Source organism: Mastomys coucha, unplaced genomic scaffold (genome assembly GCF_008632895.1).
Source record: "Mastomys coucha isolate ucsf_1 unplaced genomic scaffold, UCSF_Mcou_1 pScaffold15, whole genome shotgun sequence".
Taxonomy (NCBI): domain Eukaryota; kingdom Metazoa; phylum Chordata; class Mammalia; order Rodentia; family Muridae; genus Mastomys; species Mastomys coucha.
Window position 1 is genome coordinate 137,398,745 of NW_022196897.1, and position 25,572 is coordinate 137,424,316.

General features: G+C 48.3%; 2 protein-coding genes across 2 annotated transcripts in view; one reads left to right on the forward strand and one right to left on the reverse strand.

The window, feature by feature from the left end:
- Positions 1–9,187, reverse strand: part of CUNH20orf202 (chromosome unknown C20orf202 homolog) — a 16,631-nt gene extending 7,444 nt beyond the window's left edge. Inside the window, exon 1 of the mRNA XM_031373269.1 lies at positions 8,994–9,187. Within this exon, the coding sequence (XP_031229129.1) occupies positions 8,994–9,187 (194 nt within the window). The remainder of the gene's footprint in view (positions 1–8,993) is intronic.
- Positions 9,188–10,836: 1,649 nt separating this feature from the next.
- On the forward strand, positions 10,837–23,073 carry Tmem74b (transmembrane protein 74B). The gene is made up of 2 exons (XM_031372235.1): positions 10,837–11,281; positions 15,193–23,073. Exon 2 carries the CDS (start codon positions 15,234–15,236, stop codon positions 15,930–15,932), a length of 699 nt encoding a protein of 232 aa, XP_031228095.1. The 5' UTR covers positions 10,837–11,281; positions 15,193–15,233; the 3' UTR covers positions 15,933–23,073.
- The last annotated feature ends 2,499 nt before the right edge of the window (positions 23,074–25,572 follow it).

Consider the following 25,572-nt stretch of genomic DNA (forward strand, 5'->3'; position numbering starts at 1 on the left):
ATTTTTTTCTTTTTTTTTTTTCTTTTTTTCTTTTTTCTTTTTGGTTTTTCAAGACAGGGTTTCTCTGTTTCTCTGTATATCCCTGGCTGTCCTGGAACTCACTCTGTAGACCAGGCTGGCCTCGAACTCAGAAATCTGCCTGCCTCTGCCTCCGAAGTGCTGGGATTAAAGGCGTGCATCACCACCTCCTGGCTCTGAGAAAAGTTTTATGGAACTTGACTTGGTGCCACACACCATCACTCCCAGAACTCAGGAGCCTGAGATAAGTGGATTTCTGGTCTAGAGAGTGAAACCCTGTCTAAAAAACATATTAGGAAAATATAAACATAAAAGAAATTTGAAAACAAAATGACACTATATTAACAAAGGAGATTCAAACTAGAACATGCAAATTTTTGCAAGCCAAAGAAAACAAAACAAAAGATTTGAGTAAATGTCTGTAAACCAAGTAGAGGAGAGGGTCCTATTTTGGCTTCAGACAACAGGGCAAGGACAGTGGGTGTAAAGGACACTGGGGATGCTGGACTCTGCAGAGGAGAGTGTTGCTAAGAATTCTATCAAGCAGTGGGTACTTGGTGGATGGCACATGACCCATGGTCTCAGTGCAGTGAGAACTGAGGAGGTCCAGCAAACACTGAAGGGGCTCCAATGCCATGAGTTGGACCTGGGTTCCTTCTACGGGTGAGGTCTACATGGCAGGCAAAAGGGCCTTATGCCGGCTGGAGCCTGGGCCCTGCCTCCAGCTTTGCAGCAGGAAGTCCTAAAGTGGGTTGTTAGGAGCATCATGTTTCTTTCACTCTGGGGTTTGTATCCCAAGATGCATTTGGATGGCAGCACACAGACAGCATTTGCTGTGCAAATTCTTTTCTGGCTTGGCTGTCATGCCAAGTGCTCTTTGAACCGAAGTGCTCTGAAAAAAAATAGCTGCTGACCATATCTGCCAGGCTTTTAGACATGGGGACCAGAAATGATTCTTCCCAGATTTTGTACCCCATAACCTTGAAATGGAACATGGATGCTTTAGTCTACCATAGCCACCTACAGAGAAAACAGGGGATCTCTAGCTCATGGTGGCTGATGTTCATAAAGCTGTTTGGGGGTGGTGACCACGTGAGTCAATTAGATCTGATCTCATTTTGAATTAGGCACAGTCACAAGAGCACATCTCTAAAACACCACACTTTTACTTAGCAATCACACTAATCTGTTTTTTTGTTGCTATAACAAAAACCAGAGATAATGAACTTAAAATGGTTTATTTTAGCTCAGTTATGAAAGTTTGGGTGCGTGATCAGTTGTCCCTGGGATCTGGAGCTGTGGTGAGGCATTACACCATGGCGGGTGTGTGTGTGGGGGGGGAATGGGGGTAGAGGGAATGAATGAATGTCACCTCGTGACTGCCATGTAGGGGAAGGTGTGCAGAAGAGCACCAGGGCCCTAATACGCCCTGCACATGACTGGAAAGCTTTCCAGTAGGCCTCAAATGCTCAAGGTTCCCCTGCCTCCTGATAGGTCTTTACCCATTGGTCTTTCGAGGGCACTTACCCACATCATAGCAATCATCTGTTTGCATACAGAAGTTAGTTGGTGGGATGATGATATGATGCCAGCCATAACCTGAAGGTCTGAGGCTGCTCCAATGGTCTCCTGCCACCCTCCTGGCTTTCTAGGCATGCTCTCTTGGCAGTGCAAAAGGTAAGATTTTAAGAAAGATTTGGGGATTTGATTCAGTAAATAGAATGCCTGCCTAGCAGAAACAAAGTCCTGTGTTCGATCTCCCAGCACTGCAAATAACTAGACATGGTAGCACACATCTGGAAATCCAGCAGTTGGGAGGTAGAGACAGGAAGATCAGAGGTTTAAGGTCATTCTTGGTTGCGTAGTGAGTTTGAGGCCAGTTTAGGCTAGTTGAAACTGTGTCTGAAAATGAAAACAAAAAATAAAAAACCCAAAAAACAAAAACAAGCAAAGTAAAGGAGCAGTGGGACCACAGGAAGTTCCTTTAAGGCCCAAGCTCAAAGCTGGCACATGGTCACTCTGCACACACCATTGGTCAAGGCAAGCTATACAACCAAGTCCATGCTGAAAGCAAAGGTGTACATCCATTTGCAAAGAGATCTTGACAGCACACTGTGCTGTAGCATAGAAAGGAGTAGGGCCACCAGCTTGGAAGGGCCCAAAAAGAGACGACCAAATGAAACCAAGAGGTGGGAGGATCTGGAGACAGGGCGCACAGCAGAAGACACAGATGGTGATTGGTCTCAGAATGAGACAACAACCATTGATTGATGTTCTACTCGGGGCCCTTGACAAGCATAGACAGCTTTGTTCCATCTTTAAAACCTTTATAGATGGCAGAGCACAAACTTTGTGCCAAGGACCACCCCCCAAGTACTGCAGAAAACCCAGAGATAGTATATTAACAGTTAAAAGCTGTTAAAAGGGGGAGATGCAATGTTGTCTATCAAATATTCTGCAGGTAGCCATTATTAACTTGAACCCAACTACATAATAAATCACTGTTGGATACTTCCATGGGCTTGACTCAGTGAGTTGGCCTTTATCATGACAAGACTATGAAAAACAGAGAAGGTATGGGAACCTCAGCCTGTATGCTAGACATCATTATTGTTTGTATTTTTAAGTTTATTATTTTACCTTGTGTATATGGGATGCATGTCTGTCTATGCAGGTCTATTAACCATGTGCAAGAAGTACCCTCTGGGGTCAGAAGATGTAGGGTTGTTGATCCTGCATCTGCTCTGCCACAGGGCTTGGCTGCTCAGGGAGGCAGGAAATTTTAATTCTTGGTTCTCAGCTGGTAGAAATGCTTGGGAATGGTTAAGACATGTGGCCTCATTAGAGGAGGTATGTTACTGGGGGCTAGTTTTGAGGTTTAAAAAGCCTGTCCCATCTCCAGTTAGCTCTCTCTGCTCTGTGTCTTGTGGTTGTGTCTGACGATGTAAGCTCTCAGATAAGACAACGTTCTGTCCCCACATGTCCTGTATGCAAGTCCCCTGCACCTCTTTCTGAATACACTGCTGTACATGAGTATCCTGTATATGCATGGATGTCCTAGCCCATCTACTTCTCACATGTGCACTCTGTGTGCATGTGTGCTACATACCCTGTCCTTTTGAATGGTAGAGACTCTGGTGTGCAAGCATGGTCTCAGCATCAGCAGGCCAGCACACTGACTGATCTAAATTCAAGGGCATGTCTCCAAGTCTAGTTAATCTGATTCCCTGGGCAGTGTCCATCTATGGATGAGAGATGGCAAGGTCTTCAGCTTTTAAGAGCTGTTGGATGGAGGGACTTGCTCTTACAGAGGTTGGGGATGTGGGTCTCAGCTTCCCTCATTCCCTTGCCTCCCTCCTTTCTCTTCCCATAGAAGGTATAGCTGGAGCTATACCTTCTATAGCACTCCTAGGGGGTCTTGAATGTGCCCTACAACTCCTGTCCCCCACCCCTATGCCATATCCTATGACTGTGACACTGGGTTTGCTCCAGCAGAGCATTAGTGGCCCCAGGAAAAGCGGGAGCCAAGCTGATGTTGGAATGGACATGAAGCTGTTGATCAAATCTAGTCATGAACACTTCTAGATTCTGAAGTATGAACCAAGTAGGGTTAGGAATAGCATGTAGGCCATCCTCTCAGGTCACAGGGCATTAGTTATTAGTTACCATATTCAGCTTTGAAGTCTGATTTTGAGGCCAGATTTGAGATCTTGGGACAAATTTATTAGTTTATTCTGTGTCTCTACTTCATTGAAGTAGGATTTATAACATCCTAACAGCATCTGTGAGACAAGATGGTCCAAATGACAAAAGTGTGGTGATTGCTGCATGTGTTGCTCATGTGAGGAGGTCAGGAGACAACTTTGAGTGTGGGTTCTCATCTTCCACCCTTTTAAATGTGAAGTGTTGTAGAGGCCAGGCTATTATCTAGTGGCGATTATCCTTTTTGCCTCCAACCTAATTGGACCCTGATCCTCACATTTGTAAGGCAGGTGCTTTACCTAGGAGCCATCTCCAGGCCTCTAGCATGCGTCTTTTTTCAGGAGCATTTTTCTTGCTCCCTTCACCTATGTTCGCTGGGTGATTGCTGTTTGTGTCAGCTGCTGGGCTCTGTGTCCTGTAGACTTGTTCTTTCACCCAGAACGTTTGCTGGCTGGAGCAGATCTGCATTTCTCAAACTTCAGCCAGTCTTATACCTCTTTCTCAACTTTTCCATCCATTTTCGGTTTGATTTACTTATACTGTCTTGAAATTGACTCTGTTAGACAGGAATAGTTCTTCTAAGTAACAGAAAACCTCAAATAACAGTAATGGCTGGTGGAAATTGATTTTGCTCCTACATAGCAATGTGGGAAATTACTCCAGGTAGTTGTTTCCTTCTGTACATCTGGTATCCAGGTTCCTTCAGGTTTGTTGTTGCCCTAACTAAATATCTCAATATGGTTGATTAATTAAGCACCAGCCACTAAGCAAACATATATACATCCTGACAATAAAAAACACAAAGGGAGACAAGGAGAACATATGTATCTCCTATTAGGAAACTTACATTTTTCTCAAAGTAATGATATTCTAAAAGTTCACTATCTACTTGGCCATACTTAGCTGCAAGAGAAGCTGGGAAATAAGAGTCCTTACAGGGTGCCAAATATCATCATGGACTCCACACCAGTGGGAGAAAGGAGTGAACAGCAGGCTTGATAGCATCAGCTTCAAATAACCATTTTTTTTTTTTGCCATTACTCTAAGCAATGTACCCACAATAGTGCTGATATCATGATTCCATTATTTTCCTTAAATAGTTTAAAATAAGCACTTGTGTCTTGAAATGATGTGTGTGGAGTATGTGTGTGTGTGTGTGTGTGTGTGTGTGTGTGTGTGTGTGTGTAAGATGATAGATATATGTATATAGATACAGTATGAATGACAGGGAAGTTACTTCAGTTGCATCCAGTGATCCAAGTTCACACCCATATATAGACCCCTCCTCTTGACTCTAAGCTGTAGTAAGCAACACAAAGCATAGTCAAAATGCCAGGCCAGTTTCAGGCCTTGACTCTAAAATGTCCTAAAGCATCTTCTTCTTATTCTTGGGAAGGCTGAGCTCTGTATAAGGTTTCTGACTACCCCAAAATCACGCCAGGCAAGGAAGCCCAAGCTGGTCATATGGAGTAACTGTGAGAAAGAATGGAAACTCCTGGATGACAGTGAGAACCAAACCACAGATATATGGTGAAGTTGGAGCTGCTCGAGAAAGCTCCCAGATCTCCATGTCACCTGCTGACACCACACAGAAGACAATGGAGATGTCCCACACTTCAAAAACAAGAGCCAGGAAGTTCTGAAGTAATTTGGAATACAGCGAGAGAAAACCAAAACACCTATGTGTCCCCATATATCACATCCCCACTACTCTGGAAAGTTCTGGACCACCGAGTGATGTTCTAATGTACTCTAGAAGAGCCTCATTCTTTTTCACAAGTCATATCTTCTCACAGAATCACAGCTAATTTATTGAGAACTAACCATTTGTCAATGTGACCACAAAAACTGCCCACATGACTTGTCCTTCTTGGTCTCCTCACTGTGTTGTGGAAGTAGTTGGAAGGAGGACATTCACAATGTAAGTCTGACCACATTGTTCCCAGGGCTGCTGTTAATTCAACTGGGTACCCACATCTACAGGTGACACTAAGTCACACTTAGCATTGACCTGCTCGGGAGGGTGTAGAACAGGGACCCCTGTGTCATCATGCCTTGCTGTGAGTGGAAATCCTTACATCCAGCAGAACAGTACTTCTTGGGTGGGTGCAGGCCAGCTCCTGGCTGAAAGGCTTCATGTCCCTTGGGACTTGTTTCCAGGTATATTAAGTCCCCGTGGTCAGGAAGCCCACAATATAATTTCCCATTAGGTAGTTAAGAGTTTTTACCAGCTGTTGTTAGAAATGATAACTAATCAACTAACTCAGTTATCAGCCAAGGTTTCTCTAACCTGCTGCCATAGCCTCCCAAGTGCTGGGATTATAGCTGTGTGCTACCATGCCTAGTAACAAACTTTAATTTTTTATTTATTTTTTTTTTTTTTGCTTATAAAACGAGAAGAGGTCCAGATAGTACAGCATTCTCATATATTTCACTCCAAGTGTCATTAAAATAGGGTTGTGTATCTCTTTCAGTGTAAGAACCAACATGAGACATTAGCATTATAAAGTCCACGCTTTCCTCTGATGCTATAGTTCCGATGTTAACCCTTTCCTATCCAGGACACATGTGTGCAGTTACTGCTTCCCCCCTTAAGCTCCTCTGGCCAGTTGCAGTTTCTTAGCCTGCCCTTGTTTGGGGGCAACCTTCATAGTTTTGAAGGGAACTACTCAAGTATTTCATAGTCTGTTCCTTAGTCTGGGCTCAGAATCTATGTGATCACATGATTAGATGGAGGTTGTGCATTATAAAGGTAAAGGGACAATTAATATGTTAATTGTGAAAGTTATTTTTTAAAAAGATTTTTGTATGAGTGTTTTGCCTACATGTATGTATGTGCACTAATTACGTGCAATTCCTGATGCCTGAGGAGACCAGAAGAGGGCATCTCATCCCCTGGAACTGGAATTATAAGCACTTGAGAGTCACCATGTGTGTGAGATAGGAACCTAAGCTGGGTCCTCTGCAAGAGCAGAAAATGCTCTTAAACATTGAGCTACCCTTCCCCCCACCCCCACCCCTTTTTTTTAAGAGACAGGGCAAATTTTATACTTACAGCAATCCTCCTGACTCAACATTCTGAATACTAGGAATATAGTTGTGCACCACCACATCCAACTAAAGTATCTTTTTCTTTGTCTCATAACAAGGGTGCACACTAGTACCATACTCTGACCCTAGTATGGGCCTGGACCCAGTATTCTCAGGTTCTTATGGAACTTCCTTCTCCATACACACTCTTGGAAAGGCTAGGTACAGTCAGTACCTGATGTGGAGCCTTATGTCTGTGCTTTGAGGACCATGGGGCCACACAGATAAGATACTGGGCAGTGGTTTATCTTTTCACTGATCCATTCAGCTATTTGTATCAGGATGGAGTCAGAATGTGTACGTTATGTTTTCCGTCACAACCCAGAATCACTATAACATTTTGTTGCTTAAATTTTTTTCCTGCTTTGGCTAGTAGCACTTTAAGTTGACCCGTGTCTTTTGTTATGATCACACACGTGTGTGTGTGTGTGTGTGTGTGTGTGTGAGAGAGAGAGAGAGAGAGAGAGAGAGAGAGAGAGAGAGAGAGAGAATATGAGAGTGAGTGAGAGAGAAGGTTTCTCTGTGTAGCCTGGCTGTCCTGGAACTTGCTCTGTAGACCTGACCAGATTTAAACTCAGAAATCCACCTATTTCTTCCTCCTAAATGCTAGGATTAAAGGCATGTGCCACCACATCCAGCCAGTATTCAATATTTTTGTTTTTAACTAAACATTTTAAAGGATTTATTTATCTTACTTTACATACATGGGTATTTTACCTGCATGGATTGCATGTAAGTAAAATACCCATGTACTTAAAGTAAGATAAATATGCATACCTAGTTCCTTTGGAAGCCAGAAGAAGGTACTGGATTCCTGGGAACTGGAGTTATAGATGGCTGTTTGTGGGCTGCCATGTCAGTGCTGTGAATCAAAACTGGGTCCTCTGGAAAAGCAACAAGTGCTCTTAACTGCAGAGCCATCTCTCCAGCCCTGTGTGTAGAATTTATTTTATGATTCATCTTACATACTTTCTGCCTCATTGCTCCAAGGAATCCTGGTTCCTTTTATTGAAGAATAGTATCAGAAACCAAGCTCTCAGGTTCAGTCAGAGAAGCACTTGCCTTCAAGCTTGATAACCTGAGTTTGATTCCAAGGATCCATATGGTGGAAGGTGATAACTGACTCCCATAGGTACACATGCAAACACACACATACACAAACACACACACATGTATAAGAAACTAAGATCTCTGCACTTAGGTGTGTTCTTTGCTATGAAGTACAACCGCTTCTAGCAAAGAAATTCATATATATGTAAACCCATGTCTATGCTCATTTCTGTAAACATTTTTAAACAGATCTTGCCTCAAGATTATTTGCACAAGAAAAAAAAAACCCATAAGACACTACCTGGAAATAGTGTGTAGGAGAGTCACACAATTCCATCTGCCTTCACATTGGCAGATAGAAGCCTTTTCTACGGGGCCTTCACAAGGGCCTGGGCACCTTTGAGAGCCTGAACTGGAGTTGAGGTGTGGATCTGAGCTAGAGCTATCGTTGAAGCCTTGGTTTGAACTTGGGGTTTGCTTGACGTAGCCTGCAACCCCTGGCCATGTGGAATAGACTCTGCCTCCTAAGCTTGGAGTTATTGATGAAAGCCACACGGCTGGGTTTGTGGCTGGGGCCCCTTGGCATCTTGGGCTCAACTGCCTTAGGCTTTGCAAGGGCCTTAATGACCTCTGCACATGCATTCATCGCTTTCACAGTGTTTGCCTGCATCTTCTGTAGGTCTTGCTTGTGCTTCTCTTGGCAAAGCACATGTTCCTCAGGAACTTGGAGTCAACCCCCTTAAGAGAATCATAACTTCGTGACTAAGATCATCTTGATGTCGTTTCTGTGCCATTATCAGGATTGGTTGTATGTGGTGTGGTTCTTGGACTTGGCCATGTCTGCATGGTGACCCGTGGCTCCAGAATCACACAGGACTGCTCTGTAAACATTTCTATACATAACCACCCACATCTATATTAAGCTGAACATGAGTTCATATTGACATCTCCAATTCTCATCCATTGCTGTGTGAGTCATTCTAGCGTTCTTTACAGGAGTCATATTTACCTAATCAGTGTTGCTCAATAACTTGGAATATATTTCTGGCCTTGTAAAACCAAAACCCCTGAGCTTGACAGCCAAAGGTCAAAGTCACATGGAAAAGAGGACAGGAGGTTGGCTAACTTCCTACCCAGACTCTTCCACGTGGGTTCCCACTGTTCTGAGAGGAACACACTTCTTGGCCTTCAAGGCTTCGCAGAGACCTGGCTTCTGTCCAGCACAGCCCCATGTCCTGCCATGTTCCTCCCTTGGTTTCCCACTGTGGCCATACCCCTCCATGCCCACACTCACTGTGCTCCCTTCTGCCCCAAGGCCTTTGCCCATGATAGTCCTCTGCTGGATCTCTCTTCCTTGCTCTTTACCCACTAGCCATCCATACAAGTGCCCATCTTGGCCCAGTCCCCTCTCCTGCTACCCATCCCATCCCCAAGACTCAAGCAAGCATCCTGCCTGAGACCATACAGTACAGTGTACCTTTGTTTATTAGCCTTTACTGCTGCTACAGCACTACCCGTGTGTATCTCTTTTCCTTCTGGAATATCACTAGAGTTTCTTGAGGGTAGGGATGGGCTCTCCTTAGTTGCAAGAATACAACAGGAGCTCAAAGAATAGCTGTGCATCTCTCATTCTTTATTCAAGGAATATAGAGGATATATCGAGGGCCTCCCATGTGTTGGCTCCTTTTTAAGTCTCGGGATACATCAGGGAAGAAAACAGACAGAGCCTATACTACATACTTGGCTCTTTTTATTTTTTGCTCTGTTTTGGTTTGGTTTTGGTTTTCCAGATAGAGTTTCTCTGTGCAGCACTGTGCTGTCCTGGAACTCACTCTGTAGAACAGGCTGGCCTCGAACTCAGAGTTCTTTCTACCTGCTTTGGCTTCCCAAATGCTGAGAATGCTGAGGTTAGAGGCCTGCATCACCACCACCCAGCATGTTACTTCCACTATCAGGAGCTGATGAATGCCTTAGAGAGAAAATCTGAGGGAAGGCATGCAGGGTGCCAGGGTGCTACTCTTTTTACGAAGATGGCCCAGGCAGGTGGTTCTGAGAAGGCGACGTGTGAGCAAAGACTTAAGGGAAGTGAGGGAACGGAGTGGTCACTGGGTATGTGTGGGACTGGACTACACAGGACAGGGAAGGAACTATGGACACACTAATGGTTGGGATCTCATCAATTCCTGAGTCTATTTACAGTTGGGAAAACTTGAGCTTAAAGACACACGTTTGCACAAGGTCATACACCTGTGAGGGGTGGAAATGGAACTGCACAGGAATCTAGTGCCATGGCCAGTTTCTCTGTGGAGATGCAAATGGCTTAGGCCTCTCAACGGAGAGAGGGAGACAGGCCTGTCTAGCTCCGGAGCCTCAGCACAGGGCCTGGCTATGTTGGCCCTCAAGGCTTCCAAGACAACCTTTGCTCTCCCGGTGGGTGAGGACTGAATGCCTCTGGAGTAGGACCTGTGAGCCTTTGACAGTGAGAGAGCTAAGGAGCCAGGGCAAGGATTTCTCACCTTAGCTGTCTTCCTGGATATCAGAATGACCTCCACTCACACTGGCAGAGTCCTCAGGGTCAGCAGTCAGGATTTCCTTGGACAAAGGTGGTCAATGAAGTTCAGAGGGATGATAAGACCTAACAGAAGCTGGCCACGAAGTCTTCCCAGAAACCATAACCTTTCCTTCCTCACGAGCCCTCTCTTTGGGCTTGGCCTGGGCCCCCCAAGAGGAAGAAGTTGCCGTTAAAACAGAAACCTGTACACCTGCACTGGGCTTCCACTTCGATACAGGTCAGAGAAGTGTCTGCCTAGATGGACGAACCCCAGTGTGTCCGCGAGGAAGCCAGACAGGCTACCCAGCAGAAGGGACCTTGCAGGTGGCTTTGGAGCTCAAGAGTGTGCGTGGCCGTGGACAATGCCCCAGAAGGACACCCATCCAAACAGAGGTGGGTAGAGGCTTCCTTTCTGCCTTCACGTGGCGCCCGTGAGCCATCGAGCCCCATGCAATGATGAGACTCCGGATCTACAGACCTTGAAGAGGACCCTGGGTCCTACCTGGGGTGGGAAAAGCATCCCCGGGTGCAGCAGGGTCTCCCCAGAGGCGGGGGAGGGGTCTTCTCCCCCCGCCCCTCCCTCGCCTCGCCCCGCCCCTGCACCCAGCGCCGCGAGCTCCTAGCCTCGGGTTTCCCCGGCCAGCGTGCGCGGGCGAGACGGAGGTGGCTCTAGGGGCGGCGGGGGCCGGGCACCCGCAGCCGTCTCCGTCTCCCTCCCCACGCTAACTCTCCCGGCGCCCTCGCCCGCCGCGGGCGGAGCTCGATCGGCGGCGCTCCAGGATCCGCCGCTCCCGCCCAGCCCTGTCCCTTCCTTCTCGGAGCCCCCCAGCGGCCGGCGCGGTGCAGCCCAGCCCGGCGCGGCGCGAGCAGGTACGTGCGCCCGGGTAGCCGCTGCGGGCGGGCGGGCGGGCGGGCAGGCGGGCCGGGAAGGGGGCGGGAGCCGGGGAGGGCGAGGCAGCAGCCGGGCCGGGATCTGCGCACACCCTCGGCAGCCCGGAGCTCTGTGCTCCCGCGTGCGGGGACTGGGGAGGCCCGACACGGCTCCGCACGCCGCCCGCGAGCCGCCCGCGCAGGGCCCGAGGCGGGGAGTGGCAGCAAAGGACAGCTCGCCTGACCTCGCGGCCCGCCGAAGGACACGCGACCGGAGCACCATAGAGCACGCCGGCCCCGCCGAGCCCCAGCCTCTCAGGGCCGCCCCTCTGCGAGCGCTGACCGGCCGGGTCTGGCCTGCTCTGGCCCGTGGCGTTGGCGGTCAAGGGCAGGAGCAGGGGGTGTGAACTGCGGGCCGGGCGGGCGCGGAGGAGGCGGGAGGCCGGGGTGCTGGGGCTTTCCGCGCAGAACTTTGGGTATAACCGCGTGGACCTGCGTGTATGCATCTGCGCGCCTGAGGCTTTGTGTACTACTAGTGCATGTGTCTATCGATTGGGTTTGCAAAACCTCACCCAGCCTGGCAGTGTGTCGGGACTCCGGGGTGTCAGCGTGCGATATGGGTGAGAGTGCTGGACTTGGGCAGGTTTGGGTGGATCCTGCTTAGATCTCAGCAGTGCTAAAGGTAGTCTCCATCCCTTTCTCTCTTTCTTCCTCCCTCTCTCATCCCGCCCTCTCTCTCCCGATTTTACCGTCTTGTGGGTACCACCACAGTGACCCGTGGATCTGTGAGTCACACTTAGTTCCTGGGTCTGTGGGCATTGCTGTAGGAACCGTCCCGGGGACAGTGAGTATGGAACAGGGCGGGGGTGGGGGGTGGAGGGGCGCTTGCCTTTCAGGAACTATAGGACTGCAGATACAATTTCAGTGACTGGTGTAGTTTCGGGTTTGGAGGGTGATCTGTGAGCACCAACATCGCTCTCTCAGTGTGCGTGTGTGCGTGTGCATGTATGTGTGTGTGTGTGTTGTGTGCAAGTGCGTGCGTGTGAGCTAAAGTCTGGGTAATTGATAGGTATGCCCCTTAGTAACTTACTAAGCATCTTATGAGAGAAGCAGACATTCTGAAGCTATTAGAGGGAAGACACCTCCTGCTTCTTCACCCAGGCATCCTAAGGAAAAAGTTTTGGGGAAAAGAGAGTCCTGTTCTAATAATTTGTGTGCCCCAGATATCCTCTGGGATATGGAGGCACCAATGTACCTGTCTAGGAAAGGTGTTGTGGACCATTCCCATATTCTTCAGGCTTGCGGAGGGCTTAATGGGTGAGGGCCATAAGTGGCACCTACTTTCAGGCTCTGAGTAGCTTTTGGTGCCAAAAGTAAAAAGCCAACTAGCACTGATGCCCTTTCAATCCATCCTCTAGGAACTGAGAGAAGACTAGGAACCCAGGGAGATTCAGAGAGATCAGGATGCCCATGCCTGCTGTCTCAAGTGAGGGCTCCAAGAGTCAGGGAAGGAAGGTGGAGTGTGGGTTTTACAAGTATGTAGGGAACAGAGATTCTTGGAGTACATATATTCAACTCTTGGTACCTGGTCCTCATACATACCATGGGATCTTGATTGTGTTTTCTACAATGGTGACAGAGCTGAGTTATTCCTGAGTGGGGTGCTAACAAGAAAGTCTAACAAGCAGTCAGTGCTTAGTGTGTATTAAACAGACACGGTAGAGGAAGAACACATTGATAGACAGGAGTTTAAGCAGTAGCAGCCTTTGAACTGGGAAGAAAGGCCGCGTGTTTGCTAAGAGAACAAGTCCACATGGGAAGGTCAGAGGGACTTCCCACCTCTGCCCCTCGGAGTTTCATTCATTCATTCATTCATTCATTCATTTGCCCATTTACCATCACTTCAGTTATTTGCCCGTGTTTGCACATAGACACAGACACCCGCAGAACAGTGGAGAGTGACCAGGAAATGTGGAGAATCAGCTCTTATGTGCAGACACATCAGAGCAGGAGAGCCACTCTGCACCCAGGGTCTCTGCTGCCTGTGTATTTGCGTGCCAGGGCTGTGGATGTATGTACCCTCGGGATGTCATTGTGTATGGAACATTGTGCTTCTACTGTGGGGTGTCAAGAAGGTGTACCTGTGAAGAGTTCAGAGCCACATGAGGGAAAAGCCCAGTCGCCAATGCCAGGTGTGTGTTGTGAGGGGATGGTGGAACATGGCAGGCAGATTTGCAGGAGAAGTTGGGGATGGGTATCTGCTGCATGTACATGGCTCTGGAGAGTGGCTGGGGTACCAAGGGAATGAAGAAAAGACAGGCACACAGACATGCAGAAAAGCTGGGATTCAGGTGGTCTGGGCTCTCTGTTGGAATCCACAGCAATCCTAGATCAGCATATTTATTATATGCAGAGAAGTGGGGTTGTTGAATATGGCTAAGAAAGAAGGCAGGGTTATTACAGATAAACAGGAAGGCAGGGTTACTGTATACAGCTGAACAAGGAGGCAGGTTTAGCTAATCTTTGTAGGAGCTGTCTCTGTAGGGGAAGTCATCAGGTCGTAAACATGTAGGGTGGGAGAAAGCTGAAGCGTGCATTTCTGCATGCACTGTCTATGTTTGCATTTGGACCTTGGAAAGGCTTTGCCATGCCTCCGTGCCTCATGTGGGGAAGGCTTTACCCTTCCCATGGGACTGAGGCATTGGGGTCCTCGATATGGGGTCATGCCCATGTCAGCAATACACATGCATTGAGGACTTCACTTGCTCCCTACAGGAGGGTGCATATGTACATCTATGTGTACGTGTGTGTATGGCATTTATATATACATATGCATATACATATATATGTTTTGATGGATTAGTTGCATATACATACACATATATACACACGCATGTGTATGTGTGTGTGCAACTGATTCACTAAAACTCAATGAATAGATTTGGAAATGAAATAAACAGAATTCTAGTGAACTCAGTCTGGCCGATGATCTATAGGTTGGTGGCCTTTTGACACAAGCGTGCATGCGCAGTGAGTCTGTGTGCCATGCGTCCAGGCATTTGGTAGTGTCTCCTCTTTGTCCCCACCTCCCAACCCCTGAATTCTTACACAGACGCATTCGGCTTTGGCTCAGTCAAGGCTTTCTCTACTTTTCTTGTCCGGTCACCACCCCTGGACCCCGTCCTCCATGCATCAGACATGCCACCTTCTAAAATCCACACAAATCCCAGCTCTCCTGGCTCCAGCAACTTGACTGCCCATTGCTTCTTGGCCTGGGTTTCACAGTCTTCTGTGCACTGGCCCAGCTGGTCTCTGGGGTCCCCCTTCCCTCTCTAGAATACCCCCCAAGCTCCGGATGCTAGGGTGTTTCCCACTCGTGCCATCACCCCCACACCAGGCTTCCACCCATGAGTGAGTGCCTGTACCATGTCTCGGCCACACCTACACCATCACCTCACCTCACACATGTTCATGCAGCCTTCCCTGTTAGCCAAACTGGCCACACAGCCTGATGAGCATCACTTGACGAAATCCTTACCACAGCCTTTTGAGAGAGGCTTCCCATGCTACGGATGAGAACCCTGCTTCTGCAGAGGAACTCAGTCATTTCCCTAAGCACAAGCAAGGAGATATCCCGTCACTAATACTTACTGAGTACTCTTACACAGAGGTTACCTCAACCTCTCTGTTAGCATTGGGGAGTAGAGAGTGGCATTAGTATTGTCACTGGGGGTTTTGGTCAATGGGGAAACTGAGGCCAAGAGAGTATAAGTACACCAGTCGCTGTGAGGTAGGGCCCTAGCATGGGTTGCTTGCTCTACTGTCCACAGCTCCCCACAACTGTGCTAGGGACAGGTGTGAGGTTGAGCTCCAGCAGGCAAATTCAACTGACATTCTGTTTTCTCTTCTAGCTGCCAACGGGCCAAGGGATGAGCTGGGGTCATTCTTTCCAATGGCATCTCCCCCTGGTCTGGAACTGAAGACATTGAGCAATGGTCCCCAGGTTCCAAGGAGACCGGCCTCACAGGGCCCAGTGGCGCCACCTAGGATGGGTGTGGAGAATGCCTGCTTCTTCTCTGAGGAGCAGGAGACTCATTTCCAGAACCCTGGGGATGTTAGACTGGGTAGCTCCCCCAGTCCCCCTGGAGGTGTCCCTCCACTGTCCCGGTCCCAGCGGGATGATCTTTCTTTGCATTCAGAGGAGGGACCAGGCCTGGAACCTGTGAGCCGCCCAGTGGACTATGGCTTTGTTTCTGCTCTGGTTTTCTTGGTGAGCGGAATCCTCCTGGTGGTGACAGCATATGCCATCCCCCGAGAGGCCCGAGTCAACCCTGACACAGTGACAGCAAGGGAGATGGAACGCCTAGAGATGTACTACGCCCGCTTGGGCTCACATCTGGACAAATGCATCATTGCGGGCCTCGGGCTGCTCACAGTGGGCGGTATGCTCCTGTCTGTGCTGCTCATGGTCTCTCTGTGCAAGGGAGAGCTGTACCGCAGGCAGACCTTTGTCCCCGGCAGGGGATCCAGAAAGACCTACGGCTCCATCAACCTGCGTATGAGGCAGCTCACTGGGGACGGAGGCCAGGTCCTAGTAGAGAACGAGGTTGTCCAAGTGTCAGAGACCAGCTATACCACCCACGGCTCTTAAGTAAGAGTCCACCCTATTTTGCTACTTTAGCTGCAGAGCTTGGAGGTTCCCAAAACCTGGGGCTTCAAAGTGACATCCACAGAGGGCATTGTGGAGGGAGTTTTGGTGCTGGGGTGGGGGCAGCCTGGGGCCTGGCTTAGGCTTCACTCAGGCAAACACTGCTGATGCGTTTGCAGCTTGAAGTTTTTGCATAAGGCTTTGTTTGAGGATGGCTTCTGCTGCTAAAAATACATTTTTGGAAACCACTGCTCTTAGAAGATGAGGTTACTTGGCATTTCTCAGGGTTGGGAGTGATGTGAAAGGTGGCCTCCATTCTTCATGCCTTGGGGAATTCTGAGACTTCTACTGTCTTCATCAGCCAAGTAAGAATGTTGGGTGACTGACTATGTATGGGCGCCTTTCAGATCTGACCATATAGGGTAAGGTAGCTTCATGATGATGGGAAAAGTTGGTTCTGAGATGAGCCCCCTGCAGCACCCCACTGGTAGAAACATAACATTCCCCTCTCCAGAACTCAGTTGCTCAGTCTCTACAGTGAGGAGTAGGAGGAGGCCTCAGCATGGGCCACATCTGCCCTGGGAATACAGGAAGTCAGTCTGCCTCTGGCCTTCCTTCAAGGAATGAGGGTATTCGGTAGAGACTGGCCATTGTCAGTGCCACTTTCTGGCCTAGCATTGGTGCCAGGGGACAGCAGTCTTATGACACACCCCAGGTGAGTAGATTTAGTTAAATCCAAAATTTAACACCGTGTGAATTGGCCTTGGGAGTCTGATTTCCTACAGTGGCTGATTTTCTGCAGTGGCACAGTCTCCCCTGGACATCAGGGTGTGAGGACTCGGTTGTATTTCTGTGGCGCATGCTGGGGCCTTATCACCCTCCCTCCTCATTGGGCTGTTATTTGGGACTTACTCTATTAGCAGAAAACGATTTCCTTTAAGGCTGAATTTGTAATGTCCAGCTGCTCTTCTTGGTAAACTTCAGTTGCCAGTCACCAGGGGAGAAATAAGGTACACTCAGGTGGCCTGGATACTCCAGCCAGATGATGGAGGAATTTAGAATGGCCAGGGGGTCCATATGACAGCCTCCTTGCTTGTGCTTAGGGAAATGACTGAGTTCCTCTGGAGAAGCAGGGTTCTCATCACCAGGGGAGAAATAAGGTACACTCAGGTGGCCTGTATACTCCAGCCAGATGGGTTGCTGCTGGCATTCTTTCATAGGTGAAATATTTCCAGGGCCCCTCCAAATTGTATTTAAACTTCTGACAATGGAAGTAGGTGTTAGGGGCCAAGGAGATAGTGACAGATATTTGGGGGAGGCACTGTCCAGTCAAAATGGTCCCCGAGGACTTCCAGAGCACATACTGTCTAATCTAAGGGAAGACTCTAAAAGGATCATTTCATGAGTCCTTGACCTCCTTCGTAGCTGGCTGTATAAGCTGAGATCCGGGGGTAGGGTGGGGTGGGGTGGGGTGTCAGAATATGGGATGGCACGTCAGAATATGGGATGGCACAGGATCCATAGGCTGGAGAGTTCCTGACTATGTGGAACACAAACCTTGAGCCCAGGCAGCCTGGACATTGGGTAGAATGATATCGCAGCTGCTGAGACAGATCAGATGTCTGCTCACGCTGGCAGTTTCTGCCTGGAGCAGAGGACTGGGGGAGGGCTGAAGGGGACAGCATTGTGCAGCCTACCTTTGAGGGTTCTGCTATGGTGCAGAGAAGGTGTGGCTTAAAAAGAACAAAGCTCAAGAGAGCCAAAGGTCCTAAGCCCAGGGCTTCTTTAGATATGCCAGTTTTTCCCAGCTGGAGCAGGGAAATACTGGACCAAGTGTCAGGAACCAATCTAGGTGAATTACAGTAAAATCAGGCATTGCCAGTGATGGCCCCAGCTTCCCAAATGATGATGATAATAAGTGCATCAATCCAAGCTATATGGAATCCTATGGCAGTAAGGGGGAGTGTTAGGCTGCAGTACTTGCTGAGAGTATCTGCCTGGAGCCATCCAGTTAGATGAGTTTAAACACAAGGAAATGTGTTTAGGGACAAATCTTCTACAAGATAAGGAACAGCAGTTTTTTTCCAAGCTGGAGCATCCTGCTTTGCGTTCCTATAGGAAAACTTCTTTAGAAGCCACATGTAAGTGGATCAAGGCAGTCGTCGCCTTGTCCGTTCGCTAAGAAGATTTGAGAGATGCTGAAAGCGGTTTCCCAGGATTGCAGCTGAGCTCTCCCAGCCGGAGGACCAAGGGTTAGGAAGGCACTGGGGAAGCATGAGGAGTGCTGAGAACTTCCTGTGGGTTTCTTTGGGATTAGATGTAGTTGCCCCTGTGGTTGCTGGAACATGCCTGCTTCACTTCTAAGAACTCCTTTGCCATCTCATAGGCCACCGAGCAACCAAATCTTGCTTTTCTCATTGTATCAACAGATAACGACCTCAGAACTGGTAAGATCCGGGTTTGAATAGGAGCCCTGCCACTTGCTGGCTGTGTGGGCAATCTACCCTACCTCTCTGTCTGAGCGGGCTAACCGGGTCATACCACATTTCTAGGGTAAGAAACGTGGTTGGCGTGTATAATGGGCATTCGTGCCTGAAGGAAAGGATGAAACAAAAGATTTCTATTCCTGTCAGGGCAGCTGGTGGCCTGTGCAAGCCCTACAACCCCTGCCCAGTGTCCCAGAGCCCTTGCCTTGGGGTCAGTATAAATGACACAGAAGATCCCACAACCATAAGTATGGGTGTGGTTTGTCAGTGGGCTCTGTAGGTGGAACCCCCCTCTCTGGGCCTTCATTCAGCTTTCCTTTAGGAGTTTTCTTGACAGAGAAAGGTGTCTTTCCAGCCCTGCCATGACATAGCCCAGTGAGGACTAGATCCAGGAGACACTTGCTGGGAGTAGAGGAATGTGAGTCCTGACTCCTTTTGCTCATCTGAGGCCCCAGAGTGTGTGGGCCCAGACTTTTGGGCCCATGACTGTCACTGTCTCTGCTTCCTTGTATGTATGACATGGACTTCCCAGCCAACAGGGATCGATGGTTGAGTCCACCAACATTGCCCCCTTTCTTGGGAATCGCATCACCTTCCTAGGGATTTCCTTGCAAATGTCTTCCTCCTTACACACACTTCTGTGCACACTCAAATGTGTGTATGCACACACATATACATATTTGTGAATGATGCATTCTGTATACACCTCTTCAGTGTGCATGTGTGCGTGCGCACACGCACACACATACACACACACACACACACACACACACACACACACACACACACACACGAGCAATGCACCCTGTGTATACCTCTGTAGCTTTCTCATTTGACCTTGCTCAGGAGCCAAGGACTCACCCTCTGGCTGAAGAGCTCTAAGCCAGGGCATCCTCTGGCAAAGCGATTGTGGTTTCTTGCCCTCTCAGCCACAGACCCCGTGTTGTTAAGCATGCCGTCCTCCCAGCAATAGCCCAGTATGCATTCCGTCTACAGTTCCCTTCCTGCTTCCTTTCTGGGGGGATTCCAGAACCATCGTACTCAGAAAGGGGGCTGAGCTGGGAACTGGGAGAGCCATGTCGCGCTAGTTATCACTTCTGTGGGTGTCAGCAAGCAAAGCACGGGACAAAAGATAGGAGGCTTCAAGAAGCCAGAGGTGAGGGTCTGTTTGAGGGGAAGTAGGATGCCAGTGGGCCTGATATTGGTGGGGAGGTATCTCCCATTTGGCATGCTGGCTTTCTCCTAATTTCCTCAGGGTCAGACTCATCTGGGAGAAAGAAGCTTCCTGAGGTGCTGGCTGAACTGGAGTGGTAGCCAGTGCCTGTCAGTGGAGGAATGCCAACATTTACTTGCCAGGAGTTAGGTATCTTTAGAGGTGGAGCATAATGGAGTTACTTAGATTTAGTTGAGGCTTGCCCAAGCTTCCAGATTGCTCATTTGAGAGGAACCAAGGTCTTTGTGGGCAGAGTCTGACTTCCTGTCCTGTTCTAGCTTCTTGCCTTTAAGCCCCCGTGCATCCCCTCACCTATATCATTCCTCTTCCTAAATTGGTTTGTCCCAAGTGGATGGTCGGTATATGACACCTTCATAGTTCAGAGGGTGGCACACAGTGCTGGAGCACTGCGCCTACATGAATCTCATAGGAACAAGAGTCAAAACGCGGAAAGTCCATGGAGGCTGATTCATCAGTGTAAGGGCTCAGGTGCTTGGCAGTGGCTCAGGGCTTCCTGGCCCATTTCTTCTTCTGGAAAGAGGCTGTGCTAGTCACAGTGCCTTCTCGGTAAGACTGGTGAGCAGTAAATGATATGCCCTTAAAGCACTTAGCACAGTGCCTGCATTTCCCAATTGCTCAGTAAATATCAGCTGTTATCTCATTTGTTCACAGTAACCTTCTATGGTGCAACACATGTACACAACCCTAGCTGTCTTTTGTAGGATGGTGTGGCTGTGCTGTAACGTAGAGCACAGTGTGTGTGTGTGTGTGTGCGCGCGCGCGTGCGTGCGTGGGTATGTGGGGGGGGTAGATTGAGGGATACCTGTGTGATGTGGGAGTCAGGAAGGTTCTTTTGGAAAGGGGGTGCTTAATGGGAATCTTAAATAAGAAGTATGATGTGAAGAGTTGGTGGTGGGAACTTCGGGCACAGAGAGAAAGAGAGACAGAAAGACACACACACAGAGAGACAGAGATAGACAGACATGTGACCAAGAGGCTCAGGCCCCAGCAGCAGGTGAGAGATGAGGTAGGCAGGTGGTGTGGGGCCCAGAGTGGGTGCTTTGGCTTTATCATCTAAGAGGGACAGATGCAGGTTCCCATGAGAAGGCTGTATGGGTGTGGTAATGCGGCGACGGGGTCTATCCTCCCTGTACTTGCAGGCTTGTCTGAAGAGTCTTCCGTATCAGGTGCACTGTGGCGGCAACACTGCAGCACACCCTGGCCCTCCTTTACATGGCCCTGGACATGGCTTTGACTCCGTGCCTCAGCTTGGCAGCCCTTTCCCACTTGATTCTCCAAGCTTAAGGTGGCAGCTGCTGGTCTCCTGGGCTTAAGGAAAAGCAGAAAGGGAAGAGAGACTCACCCACTCTTCTGGCCCAGGGGAAACAAAGGAACAGGAAAAGAAGGCAGCTGCCATGCCAACCTCTTCCTGGGAGGTGTGGCATCTGGGTCAGTGCGGACTCCGGGGCCAATGGCATTCAGCAACATCTATCTCCACTTCTTTCCTTTCTTCTAGCCTCCTTCCCTTGATTTCTGTGTCCACATCTTCTTTCATTGAAGTTACTTGTCAGAGGTTAGGTGCCCAGAGGTGAGCTGTCACTATTGCTGACACTCTCCCAGTAGTCTCTATTCTTTCCCATCAGAGATTAAAGCAGGAGCCCAAGTGCAAATGCCCGCAGAGTTTTGCAAGTAACATCAATGAACACAGCGGCTGGTCATGACAGTGGTGGTAAGATTAAAGTGGAGTGTCTGCTCTGGCCCTGGCCAGCTGTTGCTTTGTGGTCACCAGAATCCCAAGTTTTTCAATTGCAACTGGACAGCTGGACCTTGTGGGTACAAAGATGCGGTGAGGTGAGCACTGTGGGTGAGGTCAGGGAAAATAGTCAATGAGATGTCATTTGCTGGGGTCAGAGATGCTCAACTCCCTTTCCTGGGACTTACTAAGTCACTCAGAAATGGGTGCCTTCAAGAAGGTGGGCACTTCCTGACTGGAGGCCAGGAATTACATAAACCCCACGGTTTCCATCCGAGAACCCTTGTGCGTCCATTCAGCAGGTTTGAATGGCTGCTATGCCAGTTCTAGAGCTTTATTTATAGCTTTCAAGAAATGAAAGCTCAAGGAATACCGACTGTTTTCTAAAGTTCAGGTCTATTTTTATCTGGAGAATTTCCAAGATGAAAAGCCCTGGCTTGAGGAGATGGTGGTGTCAGGGATCAGGGAGAGGGCCAGGTCCCTACTCCACTCTGAGATGCCTGCCTACCTCCAGAACTGGGTTGTCCTGGCTTGGAAAACAGTCTAGCTTATGAAGTTAGAGGTCTCCCCAGCACCACAGAGGGTGGGTGCTGACCAGGGTGCTGAATCGACATGGTGCTTCCATACAGGCTAGCTAGGAGGAAGGAGAACTGGCCTGTTCTTGTGGCTAAGGACCCGGTGACTGTTTTGGTCCACACTGAGCAGGGAAGCCTTGGGTGTTAAGACAGAGTTTTTGTGCTCTGTGATGCCGGGGAAATCTTTCTCATGCATCTGATGTGGACTAGCTTTTTCGTTTGTTCACTGCAGAGTAGCTTCTATACTGCCAACCCCAGAGGACCAAAGTGAGCAGCAGCAGGGGCTATGTGGCAAGGCCCAGCAGATCCCACATCCAGCCTTGAGACCCAGAACAACCCCTTAGCACACCCTCAAAGGAGCTTACTGGACCTGTCTCCTGTAGAGTGGAGGTTGTGCCAGGTGGTATCCGATGCCCCCCTCTAACCTGGGTTCTGCTAGTGCTCCGGAACATGAGAAACACCCAGAAAACAGTCTGTTTCAGTCTGTGCCCATCCTTGGGATTAGGTAGAATTTCTTTCTCAGACAGGTCTTGACTTTTTTCAGATTCTGGGATCTGGATTCTGGGATCTGGGATCATGCCTGGTGACCATGCTCATGTGAAGTTTGGGTGTAGCTCTACTGAAAAGTTTTAGAGCTGGGCTGATTTAGTTCAGCCACCCCTCAGGGGTATGTCCATGACTAATGCCCCTTATCTTCACCTCAGGTTGTAGTAAGCACAGTCTGGCATAGGAAGCTGTGCATACAGTGGGTACCAGGTAAACATTTGTCTCCTTCACTGGTTTGGCCCAGAGTTCCTCTCCTTTGTCTTTGAGCTCCATTCTTACCAATATAACTTCCATGACAGCTGCTGACCCCCACTACCTTTGATAAGAGACATTTAGTGAGACTCTCCAGTAACCACAAAGGCAGGGGTAACACCATTTCACAGATGAGAAAGGCCGTACCAATAATGGGCTGGAGACATTTCCACACTTGGTTTCTGTCAAACTACCAGACCTTCCTAACCCTCTAAGGTTTAGAAGTGAGGCTGAATGATTAATGAACTGAAGATAATGTTATCTCACAAGAGCACCCAAATGTTTAAAGACATTTATGAAATAAACATGCTTGAATGATCCATAGGGTTAAGGGAATGGAGTCTGTATTAGGGGTACAACCAGGGAAAAATGAAAATATGAATTCATTAATCATGTATGCCAACAACTAAGGCCGAGTTACTCGGTTCTTTGTTCCTGATATCCAGGTGAAGGTGAAGGGCTACCTCTACCCTTGAACGTATCTCAGATTCAGTGTGCACATGGAAGGTGGGAAACTTCTCACAAGGCAAGTGTCACCGGGGCTGGAGATACTGTTCAATATTAAGAGCAGCTGCTGTTCTTCCAGAGAACCTGGCTTCAGCACCCAACAGAGCTCACAATTATCAGTAACTCCAACTCCATGGGCTCTAATGCCCTTTCTGGCCTCTGTGTGTACCAGACACACATCTAATACAAGTACATACACATAGGCAAAATGCCCATACACATAAAAATAATTAAAGTGGTAAGGCTGGGGTGGTCCCTGAGATTATTCATTTCTAGCAAGACTTTGTTGTTGCTGGTATTGAACAGAAACACTTTTCTCCACTGTTCTTCAACCTTCTGATCTGTGAATTACAAATGGACTTTGCAAACAAGACCTTGAAGGTCTTTGCTTAGAGCTGTGGATTGGGGCTCAGGATGTATTGAATACATACAGGACTCTCAGGAGATAGTGAGGCCGTGGCAAGCAAGGGTGTGGTACCCATCTACATTGTTGTTATTACAACATCACAGAAGGCTCAGCAGACCTGTTCCACTGCACCTTCAAATGGCAGAGATGGGAAAAGAGCATGAGGGCTTCCCCAGGACCTCTTGTTGCTAGAGTCTGAGGTGACGGGTTCTCACAACCAGATGAAGTCAGTCCATTGAGGCTTGAACTAGGAACCTGAATGTGAGCTGAATTGGGCACAAGGTGACAGGGAAAGGCATTCACTTTCCGATGCAGACCAGGACAGCTGCCATTATATAGTTCCTACTTCTCAGATCATGGTGGCAACCTCTCTGGTCCCTAAGCTAAATGAGTTATTTACCGCCCTGAACTTCCAGACTGGACCTTCCTACTCAGTTGCCCTGAACCATTACACCGTGACTTTCCCAGCACTTGCTTTATGTAGTTCATTTGGAATGACACTGTGCATGTGGTTACCCAGGGTCCTTTGTTGTTGAATAGAGGATGGGCCTTCCACTTCCACAAGAACTGCCTTAGTGAGGTGCCTAGACTTTCTGATGCATTCTAGGACCTGGACAGTTACCAGAGCTTTGCCAGTCCTCACTGCCTATACCCTCACTCTCTGCCATGCTTGCCTTTTGACCTGTTCTCAGATTCCTGATCAAGCCTATTGAAGTGACTTAGGGTGTGGCATGCCAAGGGCAAACAAGGCCTAGGTCTGATGGCTAGGATTCCTGCCTCTGAGCATCTGTTCTAGAGATGAACCATGGTCAGCAAGCAAATGAGTATTACTGACAGGTAAAAGTGGGGATATGCCTGGGGACTGTCATTGGTGGTGGAACCTGTCTCTACTGGAATTGCACCAAAGTATATGTACCAAACCAGGTGACAGAGAATATGAAGTGATCCATGGATTTGTTTTCCTTCTGCGAAGAAGACAGCTATGGATCAATGACAAAATGTCATCAGTGGCAAAAGTCATGAGGAAGCTGAGTTCCAGAGGGAGGTTGTACAGATGTTTTCCAGGTATGTGTTAACAGATACTAGCTCTAGCACAGGAATGTAGCTCTATTTAATACTTGGTATATTCCTGGGGTTGAGGTTTAGATTGTAGATTGGCTGAAGCTCATGACTGAGGATAGAATGCAATGCAAAACTCAGCCAGCTCTAAGAATAGAAAAGACAGCAAGCCAAGAAGAGAAGGTGGGATGTGGGCCGGTGTATCCTAGAAATAGTGTGAGTGGTCTTATTTAGCACTAGAAGACAATGATTTAGAAGTAGACCTTGATTCTATTTGTAAGCCACTGGATGAGCTATGAAATTTCAAACCAAGTGAAAATGATGCTGTGAATCTTATTAGATGTCCAAAGGTCTCAGGAATTTCCCCCAGAAAAAAGACCTTCATGTATCACAGCCAGCCCAGAACATCCCCAAAGTCAACCCCAACTCCATGTGGTCATACACACTGCCAGGTGGCCATTATCAAAGCCACTAATCCTCCCCAAGGGCAAGCTGCTGTGCTTTCTGCTCTGCATGGTCTTGGTCAAATTTTTCCATTAAAAAACAAAACCAAATAGGACAAGAAAACAAACAAGAAATGACCTGACACCACGAGTTTGGGTACAAGCAAGGGTTGGTGAGGATGCAGAGAAACTGGAACACTGCTTGTGGTGTAAAAATAGTGTGGTTGTTTTGGAAAACACTGTTAGTTCCTCAAAAAATTTAACGTGTCATTATGGGACCTTAAAAATCCATTCCAGATACATTGAATGACTTGAAAACATCTGCCCACGCAAAACAACAAAGCCCAATTTGTACATGAATATTAACAGCATTCAACATAACAAGCAAAAAGGAGAAACAATC